The sequence below is a fragment of the Salvelinus namaycush genome, chromosome 20 (genome assembly GCF_016432855.1).
Source record: "Salvelinus namaycush isolate Seneca chromosome 20, SaNama_1.0, whole genome shotgun sequence".
Classification (NCBI taxonomy): Eukaryota; Metazoa; Chordata; class Actinopteri; order Salmoniformes; family Salmonidae; genus Salvelinus; species Salvelinus namaycush.
The window spans coordinates 27,078,694-27,091,068 of NC_052326.1; the positions used below are offsets into that span (position 1 = coordinate 27,078,694).

At 42.4% G+C, this 12,375-nt stretch overlaps 1 protein-coding gene across 1 annotated transcript; it reads left to right on the forward strand.

The window, feature by feature from the left end:
- Window positions 1-1,198: 1,198 nt before the first annotated feature.
- Window positions 1,199-11,648, forward strand: LOC120064732 (tripartite motif-containing protein 16-like protein). The gene is made up of 7 exons (XM_039015351.1): window positions 1,199-1,735; window positions 1,935-2,030; window positions 2,304-2,540; window positions 10,243-10,402; window positions 10,654-10,704; window positions 10,852-10,905; window positions 11,098-11,648. Exons 1-7 carry the CDS (start codon window positions 1,199-1,201, stop codon window positions 11,646-11,648), a joined length of 1,686 nt encoding a protein of 561 aa, XP_038871279.1.
- Window positions 11,649-12,375: the final 727 nt, after the last annotated feature.

The following is a 12,375-nucleotide window of genomic DNA, read 5'->3' on the forward strand; positions in this document are numbered from 1 at the left end:
ATTACACATGGTGGGTGTGGAAACAATTCAATTCACCTTGTGCACAATCTATCATAATTAATCAGAGGTACATATGGTCATAAAGGATTATATACATACAAATGGGTTCAAGTTAAAACCTAGGCAACAGTAAAAATATTATGTTGGAAACTGTTTGAATAACCACCCATATGAACATTATGCCCAGGATACGTGGTGACCGTAAATATAATTCCAGTGGCCTGTTAAAAAAACAACCTGTGTATCTCTAATCATTTGATATCAATTAGATGGGAACATGTAGTAGTTACAGAATCTGATATATATGTACAAAATGACCAAGTAGGAGACCTGGAAGGCAAGACCATTAAAGTGACATTCATGTAAGAAATGGTCTGATATCAAACTCCTGGATCAGACCCTTTGGAGACATGGTGCACGAACGGTGAATCCAATACAATTCTCTTCTCAATAATAGATGATCAGTATCTTCCCCTTCCTATGAGTTTTAACATGTTCGATGCCAATGTATCTCAAAGAGCTAATGTTGTGACGAGCCTCTATGAAATGCGCAGCCACAGGGTTTATCTGGTCAGTAGTCTTGATATTTCACCTGTGTTATGCTATCTTTGTTTTCAGAGCTCGTTTCGTTGGTCCAACATAGCCTAGCATAGACCACAAATACACTTGATCAGATATATCATTTTTTTGTGGAATACGTAATGATGCCCTTAATCTTAATGACCTTGCCCATAATAGGTTGATTGGACATTTGTTGGTAAAGTTACACTGGGTACATCAGCCACCTCTGTAATCAGCCACCTCTGTAATCAGCCACCTTTGTAATCAGCCACCTCTGTAATTACCGTCTGGCACAATGTCATGGCACCGGTGGAAGATCAGACCTCACCACCATTTGACTGATGTTGGAGGAGCGTCTTAAGACCACCAGCAGTGTTTATTTAAATATTGTTTTTATTCTATTAACTATATTATTATTATTATCACTGCATTGTTGGGAAAGAGCTCTCAATGTCAGAAATATTTTATACATGTTGTTTCCCCCCGCATCTCTCTGATTCAACCACTTCCCCTCAGCTCTCATGAACATACCAAGAAACGACAAGCAGTGCCACCTCACTTTACAGAATCGAAACTCTTGTCTTTCTGGCGGAAATGAAACTTGTTCCAGTCAGTCGGTATCAGTTTGTTCTCAGATATGGCAGTGTCTGGTGTATCGGTCAGGATGGCCCACCTCAGCTGTCCACTCTGCCAGGAGGTGCTCAGGACTCCAGCTGCTATTCCATGTGGACACACTTTCTGCAGTCTCTGCATCCAGGACTTCTGGGACAATGAAGAAAAGCATGATCGTTTCTGCAGCTGCCCTGAATGCCAATATACCTTTCACCCGAGGCCTAACCTGATCAAGAACATTGCTCTGGCTGAAATGGTGGAAGCCATGGAGAAGTCCAGGTGTAGAAAGAATGTGGGTTCCGTAGGTAAGCACAGACCTGCTGCAGCCTGCCATCAGGCAGGGCCATCCTCCAGTCAGACTCAGGAAAAGGCCAGACCCATGAAGAGTCCCCAAACCACTACAGTCTCAGAGGCACCGAAGAGCAGAGTATGTCCCACACATGACAGACTGCTGGAGGTTTACTGCTGTGATGATGATCAATGCATCTGCCTTCTGTGCGCCCTGGTTGAGCACAAAGCACACTCCACTTTGTTCGTTAATGAGGGATGGAGCAGGAAACAGGTACTGACCTATAAACTTAAATCTGTTGCTTCAAGTATCCCAAGGGTTATGTGTATAATGCACATTTGATCAGTTATTTATTCAATTCAAATAAGTAAGTAAATATCACTTAATTCCCTTGTGCATTCCAGGATTTATGAGATCATTATTGGTTTAACCTTTAAAATATTTCATCTGTAGATATATTTTCCCTCCACAGAAACAGCTCCAGGACCTTAAGAAGGAATCCAAGGAGAGGATCAAAAAGAGAGAAAAGGAGCAGAAGGACCTGATAGAGAGCATACAGATGATTAAGGTGTGTATACAGTAGGTCAGAGAAGGAAGTGAAAATAGTTATTTACAATGCTCTCAGGACTAAACCAACTAATGGCAATGTCTATGTCTCCTTCCTACCTTATGGGTGTATATTGCCCCAGCTGCCCAGGGGGCCCCCACTGACAGATTTTTTAACACAAATGTGTTAAAAACAACTTTATACGGCCTATATCTTTAAAAATGAAAAAGTCAAAGGGTCTGAAAAAAAACGAAGATAAATTGCTTTGTCCGCCCCTAACTGTATGCGTAACAGGAAGGTAGTAGGGCTGCTGAAGAGCACTGTGAGGGCGTCCTCGCTGGGCTGATTGACTCCCTCCAGAGGCACTACTCCACCACAGTCAGAGAGCTGATCAGGGCCCAGGAGACAGCTGTAGTGGCTCAGGCTGAGAGCTCCCTGTGCAACCTGGAGACAGACATTGCTGACCTGAAGAAGAAAGACACTGAGCTGGAGGAGCTGTCACAGACAGATGATGATATCCACTTCCTCCAGGTATGGTTAGTTGCATCACAGGCTGTACCCACTGGACACACTGGTTGAATCAATGTTTCCACTTAATTTCAATGAAATTACATTAAACCAACGTGGAATTGACATTGAATTGACATCACCACATCATTTCAACATGGACATTTGGGTAATATTTGGTTGAGACATTGATCAATGAGATTTCAACCTTTATTCACCCACTCAAAAAGACAGAGAGAAGTTTATTTAATTACCAATGTGTTATCACTATGCTTTCAACCATCTAAAAGCACAACCAAATTCCAATGGAAAAACTATTTCTGATTTATGGTTTAGTTGCCATCTAAATGTGTTATCACTGCGCTTTCAACCATTTAAAGCACAACAAAATTCAAATGGGATACAATGTCAGATATTTTGTATTTATACAACAACTTAATGTGTCATCACTCTGCTTAATCAAATAACACAACCAAATTACCTGGATTGCAGTTGAAATTGCATTAAAAGTACATAGTTCAAGTGACCAATGGTGTTCGAGATTCTGCACATATTATTCTAGCAATTGTGATTATTATAGTGATCTCCACAGACCTGCAACCTTTCCATGCCATCTTGAACATGCCTGCTTTCTATGATTACATAAGAAGATATTGATAGTTACAGTACCCTAACCTCAAAATGTGGCCATGGATGTGTTACTCATTTTAAGGTTAAATAAATACTGTTGCATTAGTTTGTAAGATAGCCTTAACATTAGACTATTTACTGTATTAAATAATAAAGTCATATTGAATTGTGTTTGGTTGACAACAACCAAATATCAACATTTAAAGGATATCTAATGCTTGGACAGTTTCATCTGAGCCACTGGCTTAATTTTTTTAGATTTTATTTTATTTCACCTTTATTTCACCAGGTAGGCTAGTTGAGAACAAGTTCTCATTTACAACTACGACCTGGACAAGATAAAGCAAAGCAGTGCGTCACAAACAACAGATGGAATAAACAAACATACAGTCAATAATACAATTTAAAAAGTCTATATACAGTGTGTGCAAATGAGGTAGGATAAGGGAGGTAAGGCAATAAATAGGCCATAGTGGCAAAATTATTACAATATAGCACTTAAACACTGGAGTGATAGATGTGCAGAAGGTGAATGTGCAAGTAGAGATACTGGGGTGCAAAGTTGCAAAATAAATCAAATAAATAACAGTATGGGGATGAGGTAGTTGGATGGGCTATTTACGGATGGGCTATGTACAGGTGAAGTGATCTGTGAGCTGCTCTGACAGCTGGTGTTTAAGGTTAGTGAGGGAGATATGAGTCTCCAGCTTCAGTGATTTCTGCAGTTCGTTCCAGTCATTGGCAGCAGAGAACTGGAAGGAAAGGCGGCCAAAGGACGAATTGGCTTTGAGGGTGACCAGTGAAATATACCTGCTGGAGCGCGTGCTACGGGTGGGTGCTGCTATGGTGACCAGTGAGCTGAGATAAGGCGGAGCTTTACCTAGCAAAGACTTATAGATGACCTGGAGCCAGTGGGTTTGGCAACGAATATGAAGCGAGGGTTAGCCAACGAGAGCATACAGGTCGCTGTGGTGGGTAGTATATGGGGCTTTGGTGACAAAACGGATGGTACTGTGATAGACTGCATCCAATTTGCTGAGTAGAGTATTGGAGGCTATTTTGTAAATGACATCGCCGAAGTCAAGGATCGGTAGGATAGTCAGTTTTACGAAGGTATGTTTGGCAGCATGAGTGATGGATGCTTTGTTGTGAAATAGGAAGCCGATTCTAGATTTAATTTTGGATTGGAGATGCTTAATGTGAGTCTGGAAGGAGAGTTTACAGTCTAACCAGACACCTAGGTATTTGTAGTTGTCCACATATTCTAAGTCAGAACTGTCCAAAGTAGTGATGCTGGACGGGCGGGCAGGTGTGGGCAGCGATCGGTTGAAGAGCATGCATTTACTTTTACTTGCATTTAAGAGCAGTTGGAGGCCACGGAAGGAGAGTTGTATGGCATTGAAGCTTGTCTGGAGGTTAGTTAACACAGTGTCCAACGAAGGGCCAGAAATATACAGAATGGTGTCGTCTGCGAAGAGGTGGATCAGAGAATCACCAGCAGCAAGAGTGACATCATTGATGTATACAGAGAAAAGAGTCAGCCCCATAGAGACTGCAAGAGGTCCGGACAACAGGCCCTCCGATTTGACACACTGAACTCTATCTGAGAAGTAGTTGGTTAACCAGGCAAGGCAGTCAATTGAGAATCCAAGGCTGTTGAGTCTGCCGATAAGAGTGTGGTGATTGACAGAGTCGAAAGCCTTGGCTAGGTCGATGAATACAGCTGCACAGTATTGTCTCTTATCGATGGCGGTTATGATATCGTTTAGGACCTTGAGCGTGGCTGAGGTGAACCCATGACCAGCTCGGAAACCAGATTGCATAGCGGAGAAGGTACGGTGGGATTCGAAATGGTCGGTGATCTGTTTGTTAACTTGGCTTTCGAAGATCTTAGAAAGACAGGGTAGGATAGATATAGGTCTGTAGCAGTTTGGGTCTAGAATGTCTCCTCCTTTGAAGATGACCGCGGCAGCTTTCCAATCTTTGGGGATCTCAGACGATACGAAAGAGAGGTTGAACAGGCTAGTAATAGGGGTTGCAACAATTTTGGCGGATAATTTTAGAAAGAGAGGGTCCAGATTGTCTAGCCCGGCTGATTTGTAGGGGTCCAGATTTTGCAGCTCTTTCAGAACATCAGCTATCTGGATTTGGGTGAAGGAGAAATGGGGTATGCTTGGGCAAGTTGATCCTATTCTTTACATTTTATTTTTGGTTTAGTTGGAGACTCCAACATATCATTTGTTAACTTGTCAACAAGTTAATAGGCTATTTACTGTATTGCAAAAGTGATATTGAATTGAGTTTGGTTGTCAAAGCAACCTGATATCAACATTTGAAGGAGATGTATCTTTTGTGCCACTGACTTAGTCCGACTTTAATTCAAGTTTGTCTACAAATGAATCATTTATATTTTTATTTATTTTATTTAACCTTTATTTAACTAGGTAAATCAGTAAAGAACAAATTCTTATTTACAATGACTTCCTACCAAAAGGCAAAAGGCCTCCTGTGGGGACGGAAGCTAGGACGCTAGGAAGCTAGGAAAATAGGACAAAACACACATAATGACAAGAGAGACACCATAACACTACATAAAGAGAGACCTAAGACAACAACATAGCATGGCATCAACACATGACAACAACATGGTAGCAACACAACATGGCAGCAGCACAACATGGTAGCAGCATATAACATGGTACAAACATTATTGGGCACAGACAACAGCACAAAGGGTAAGAAGGTAGAGACAATAATACATCACACAAAGCAGCCACAACTGTCAGTAAGAGTGTCCATGATTGAGTCTTAGAATGAAGAGATTGAGATAAAACTGTCCAGTTTGAGTGTTTATTACAGCTCGTTCAAGTCGCTACGTGCAGCGAACTGAAAAGAGGAGCGATGCAGGGATGTGTGTGCTTTGGGGACCTTTAACAGAATGTGACTGCAGAACGGGTGTTGAATGTGGAGGAAGAGGGCTGCAGCAGGTATCTCAGATAGGGGGGAGTGAGGCCTAAGAGGGTTTTATAAATTAGCATCAACCAGAGGGTCTTGCAACAGGTATACAGAGACGACCAGTTTACCGAGTGTAGAGTGCAGTGATGTGTCCTATTAGGAGCATTAGTGGCAAATCTGATGGCCGAATGGGAAAGAAAATCTAGCCGCTCAAAAGCACCCTTATCTTCCAATCTATAAATTACATCTCTGTAATCTAGCATGGGTAGAATGGTCATCTGAATCAGAGTTAGTTTGGCAGCTGGGGTGAAAGAAGAGTGATTACGATAGAGGAAACCAAGTCTGGGTTTAACCTTAGCCTGCAGCTTTGATATGTGCTGAGTGAAGGACAGTGTACCGTCTATCCATACTCCCAAGTACTTATATGAGGTGACTACCTCAAGCTCTAAACCCTCAGCGGTAGTAATCACACCGGTTGGGAGAGGGGCAATCTTCTTACCAAACCACATGACCTTTGTTTTGGAGGTGTTCAGAACAAGGTTAAGGGCAGAGAAAGCTTGTTGGACACTAAGAAAGCTTTGTTGTAGAGCGTTTAACACAAAATCTGGGGAGAGGCCAGTTTAGTTTTTTGACCGTATTGTCTGCATATAAATGGATGAGAGAGCTTCCTACTGCCTGATCTATGTTCTTGATGTAAATTGAGAAGAGCGTGGGGCCTAGGATCAAGCCTTGGGGTACTCCCTTGGTGACAGGCAGTGGCTGAGACAGCAGATGTTCTGACTTTATACACTGTAATCTTTGAGAGAGGTAGTTAGCAAACCAGGCTAAAGACCCCTCAGAGACACCAATACTCATTAGCCGGCCCACAAGAATAGAATGGTCTACCATATCCAAAGCTTTGGCCAAGTCAATAAAAATAGCAGCACAACATTGCTTAGAATCAAGGGCAATGATGACATAATTTAGGACCTTTAAGTTTGCAGTGACACATCCTTAACCTGAGCAGAAACCAGATTGCATACCAGAGAGAATACTATATACATCAAGAAAGCCAGTCAGTTGATTATTGACAAGTTTTTCCAACACTTTTGATAAACAAGGCAAAATAGAAATTGGCCTATAACAGTTAGGATCAGCTTGATCTTCCCCTTTAAATAAAAGACACACCGTGCCTGCCTTCCAAGCAATGGGAACCTCCCCAGAGAGGAGAGACAGGTTAAAAAGGTCAGAGATAGGATTGGCAATGATCGGGCTGCAACCTTAAAGAAGAAAGGATCTAAACCATCTGACAGATGTTTTTGGGGGTCAAGTTTAAGGAGCTCCTTTAGCACCTCAGACTCAGTGACTGCCTGCAGGGAGTAACTTTGTAGCGGGGCAGGGGAAAAAGAGGGAGGAGCATCAGTGCTAGTCGCATTAGAAGGGGTGGGAGATGAGGAAATGTTGGACGGGCAAGGAGGCATGGCTGAGTCAAATAGGAATCCTTACTTAATGAAGTGGTGATTGAAGAGCTCAGCCATGTGCTCCTTGTCAGTAACAACCACATCATCATCATGTGGTCCCGTGTGGCTCAGTTGGTAGAGCATGGCGCTTGCAACGCCAGGGTTGTGGGTTCAATTCCCACGGGGGGACCAGGGTTCAATTCCCACGGGGGGACCAGGATGAGTATGTATGAACTTTCCAATTTGTACGTCGCTCTGGATAAGAGCGACTGTAAAATGTAAAAAAAAAAAAAAAAAAAAATCAACATTAAGGGACATGGGCAGCAGTGAGGAGGAGGGTTTATTCTCCAGGTCTTTAAACGTTTTCCAGAACTTCTTGGGGTTAGACCCACAGAGAGAGAACTGCTCCTTAACTCCTTAAAGTAACTAACTTTGGCCTTAGTAGCCTGAGTGCACTTATTTCTCATTTGCCTGAACGAGAGCCAGTCAGCCTGAGTATGCGTGTGCCGAGTGCGTGTGCCGACATATCAATGATTAACTTGAAGATTACATTTGAAATCAACCACAGCTTGAAACCCTAGGCCTATATGTATTGTCTATTTTTAGTTGAACCCTGGGTTGAATTGAAACAATAGTTGTTGATGCTTTATAGGCCTAAATCAGTGGATGCTGCTGAGTGGAGGACGGCTCATAATAAGGGCTTGAACGGCGCTAATGGAATGTCATCAAACACATAGAAACCATGTGTTTGATACCACTCCACTGATTCCGCTCCAGCCATTAACACGAGCCTGTCCTCCCCAATTAAGCTGCTACCAACCTCCGGGGGCCTAAATAGCATCATTGAGGATATATGATTGATAAAGTATGGTTACTTTTCATTTGCTCTGTTGAACCTACCCTTTGGAATGACTTCACTGGCAACAGTGAATATATTTAGTTATAAACAGATATCTCAATAATCATACTTATGATAGCACATTGGTAGTAGTCAGTGACACAGCTAAGCAGGGCTGGGCTTGTTAAAAACCCTGGATGGGAGACCAAATTAATAGCTGTAAGGGCAACACATTCAGAAAGTATTCAGACCCCTTGACTGTTTCCACATTTTGTTACGTTAAAACCTTATTTTAAAATGGATTAAATTGTTTTTTTCCCTCATCAATCTACAGACAATAATCCATAATGACAATGCAAAAACAGGTTTTTAAAGTAATAAAACTGAAATATAACATTTTCATAAGTATTCAGACACTTTACTCAGTACTTTGTTGAAGCACCTTGGGCAGCAATTACAGCCTTGAGTCTTCTTGGTTATGACGCTACAAGCTTGACACACCTGTATTTGGGGAGTTGATCCCATCCTTCTCTGTAGATCCTCTCAAGCTCTGTCAGGTTGGATGGGGAGCGTCGCTACACAGCTATTTTCAGGTCTCGCCAGAGATGTTCGGTCGGGTTCAAGTCTGGGCTCTGGCTGGGCCACTCAAGGACATTCAGAGACTTGTCCCAATACCACTCCTGTGTTGTCTTGGCTGTGTGCTGAGGGTCGTTGTCCTGTTGGAAGGTGAACCATCATTCCAGTCTGAGGTCCTGAGTGCTCTGGAGCAGGTTTTCATCAAGCATATCTCTGTACTTTGCTCTGTTCATCTTTCCGTCAATTCTGACTATTCTCCCAGTCCCTGCCGCTTAAAAACATCCCCACAGCATGATGCTGCCACCGCCATGCTTCACCATAGGGATGGTGCCAGGTTTCCTCCAGATGTGATGCTTGGCACGCTTGGTAATCAGGCCAAAGAGTTCAATCTTGGTTTCATCAGACCATCAGACTACGTTTCTCATGGTCTGAGAGTCCTTCAGGTGCCTTTGGTTAAACTCCAAGCGGGTTGTCATGTGCCTTTTACTGAGGAGTGGCTTCCGTCTGGCCACGCTACCATAAAGGCCTGATTGGTGGAGTGCTGCAGAGATGGTTGTCCTACTGGAAGGTTCTCCCATCTCCACAGAGGAACTCTGGAGCTCTGTCAGAGTGACCATCAGGTTCTTGGTCACCTCCCTGTCCAAGGCCCTTCTCCCCCGATTGCTCAGTTTTGCCAATCGGCCAGCTCTAGGAAGAGTCTTGGTGGTTCCAAACTCGAGTCTCATAGCAAAGGGTCTGAATACCTATGTAAATAAGGTATTTCTGTAAAAAAAATTATCAATTTGCAAAATTTCCTAAAAACCTGTTTTTCCTTTGTCATTATGGTATAGTGTGTGTAGATGAGGATGTTTAAAACAATCCATTTTAAAATAAGGCTGTAACGTAACAAAATGTGGAAAAAGGGAAGGGGTCTGAATACTTACCATTAGGATGTGCTGCCCAGCCAATAGTTTTTTTCTGAATGTGGATATAAAGTTGAAGATCTGACTTTGTTTCAAGGTACAAATTCAACATATCTTATACAAGGTTTGTCTATGTTGAAAATTGCTTAAAAACATATCAAATCTAAAGTATTTTCCACATACATTCCATGTCACAATAAGTTGACAAATTACATTGAAATTACGTTGATTCAACCAGTTTGTGCCCAGTGGGTAGTAGATAGATGTAGGGTCTGGTTCTGAAGGTTTGCAACTGTGTGCATGATGATATGGTGAATTGTCACGATTAATAACAATAACTCTTTCAGTTTCATGTCTCTCTATCTCCCTCTCTCTTATTACCAAAGAGTTGGCCCTCTCTTCCTACCCTCTCAGAGTCCAAATTTTTTTCCAGCGTCTCGACGGACCCACACCTCCCCTTTGAGGCTATAAGAAATGTTGTCTCAGAGTTTGGGGATCGACTGGAGGCATTCTGTGAGGAAGAAATCAATACAGTGTCTCAAACTGGTCAGTTGAAGAGAGCAATATACAGACAGACAGACAGACAGACAGACAGACAGACAGACAGACAGACAGACAGACAGACAGACAGACAGACAGACAGACAGACAGACAGACAGACAGACAGACAGACAGACAGACAGACAGACAGACAGACAGACAGACAGACAGACAGACAGACAGACAGACAGACAGACAGACAGACAGAGACAGATATACAAGACTATTGTAAAGGATTTTATGATCTGTCTCAACAGTGGCTGGTAATGGAGGTTCCCAATCTCCAGTCAGACCTGAGCAGCTTCCAGGTGACTGTTATCCTGAGTGTTTTAGAAAATCAGTCACAGTTTACTTGACCTTAAGTAATGAGAGTTAGTAAGTAACTACAACCTTAACCACAACTGAGTATGATCAATTACATATTACGTCTGTTCTGCCTTTCTCCTGACCGACAGTTATCAGCGCTGCACAGACCCTAGAGCCTACGACCAGACCTGAGTTTCTACAGTGTGAGTCCTAAGTCCTTTAGTCACACACACAGACATGCAACACATCTAAAATCCCCTCAGCCTGTACAACACCAACTGTAAAGAAACATAATAATAAAGAGATTTTTGTTTTAAATGGGTCTGAACCAACCTCATGAGAATGCTGTTTGAACATGATCATGAACATAATTTTACGATCCTCTGATCCTTCAGATGCCTGTGATCTCACTCTGGACCCCAACACTGCCCACAAGGACCTCTCCATCTCAATGGAGGACAGAATGGTGAGGTGGGACCCTAAAAAGCAGAAGGTCCCAGTCCGACCTCACCCTGAGAGGTTTACAAACCGTCACCAGGTGATGTGCAGGGAGGGGCTTGAGGCTGAGCGCTGCTACTGGGAGGTGGAGATGGTGGGGAACAAGGCTGAGATTGCCCTGGCCTACTGGGGCATAAACAGAAAATCACGCTCTAAGACATCCGCTTTTGGGGGCAGTGACCAATCCTGGAGCCTCGACTGTTCAAAAGGCTATTCTGTGTCCCACAACAATAAAAGTATTCTACTCAGTGCAACCCCCAGCCAGCACAAAATAGGGGTTTACCTGAAATTCAAGGAGGGCACCATAGCATTTTATGAAGTCTCAGATAGGATGAAGTTTCTCTACAGAACCCAGAAATGCACATTCACTGAACCCCTCTACCCAGGGTTCTGGCTTGAGGACGAGAGTCCCATCACACTATGTAATCTGAGGCATAAGAGATTCTAACCATGAGATAGAGAACAAACACCCAGGAAGAGTAGGCTGTGGGTAGAAGTTTCAAATAAAGCTATGCATTCGGGAAAATTCATGGATGAAAATTCAAAACTGTTTTTGTTTTGTCATTATGGGGTATTGTGTGTAGATTGATGAGGGGGAAAAAACAATTTCATCCATTTTAGAATAAGGCTGTAATGTAACAAAACGTGGAAATAGTGAAGGGGTCTGAATACATTCCGAATGCACTGTACATCCCGGAGAACATTTGAAAGGTTTTAGATTGCTGTTTGGTTTTGGGGAATCTTATTGTCTAAATAGCTTGTAAACCTCTAAATGGTTTCATGGTTACCCTCTTTACATTTGTAATATCGACTTATTTGTAATATCTACGGGGGAAAAAATATTTTTTTTTATAAATAGTTTCATAAATATACATATAAAAGCAAGCGAATAAAGAGCAAAAGTGTTGGTTATTATACAGCTTTTATGTCATTCTTTCTCTGACTATTTCTCTTGGAAACACACTAGAGGGCAGTGTCATGTCCCTTATACAGCAGGATGACACCAGAGGTCATTAGCCCAATAGATACTGCTTTACGCTTTAGTCAATGTTGAGGTTCAAAGAATGTGAAGAGTTTGTTAACCATTTGCACTTCAATTAATTACTTATTAGTTCATCCTTATAGTAAAGGTGACAGTGACAGCAGTTATTCACTGATGGAGAAACTCTTAAAAC

Bases quoted from the DNA above. Each gene is read 5' to 3' on its own strand.
- LOC120064732 (XM_039015351.1), top strand. From the start codon at position 1,199: ATGGCAGTGTCTGGTGTATCGGTCAGGATGGCCCACCTCAGCTGTCCA. The intron at 2,541-10,242 runs GTATGGTTAGTT...TTATTACCAAAG, and splicing joins ATGATATCCACTTCCTCCAG to AGTTGGCCCTCTCTTCCTAC. The intron at 10,906-11,097 runs GTGAGTCCTAAG...CTGATCCTTCAG, and splicing joins CAGACCTGAGTTTCTACAGT to ATGCCTGTGATCTCACTCTG.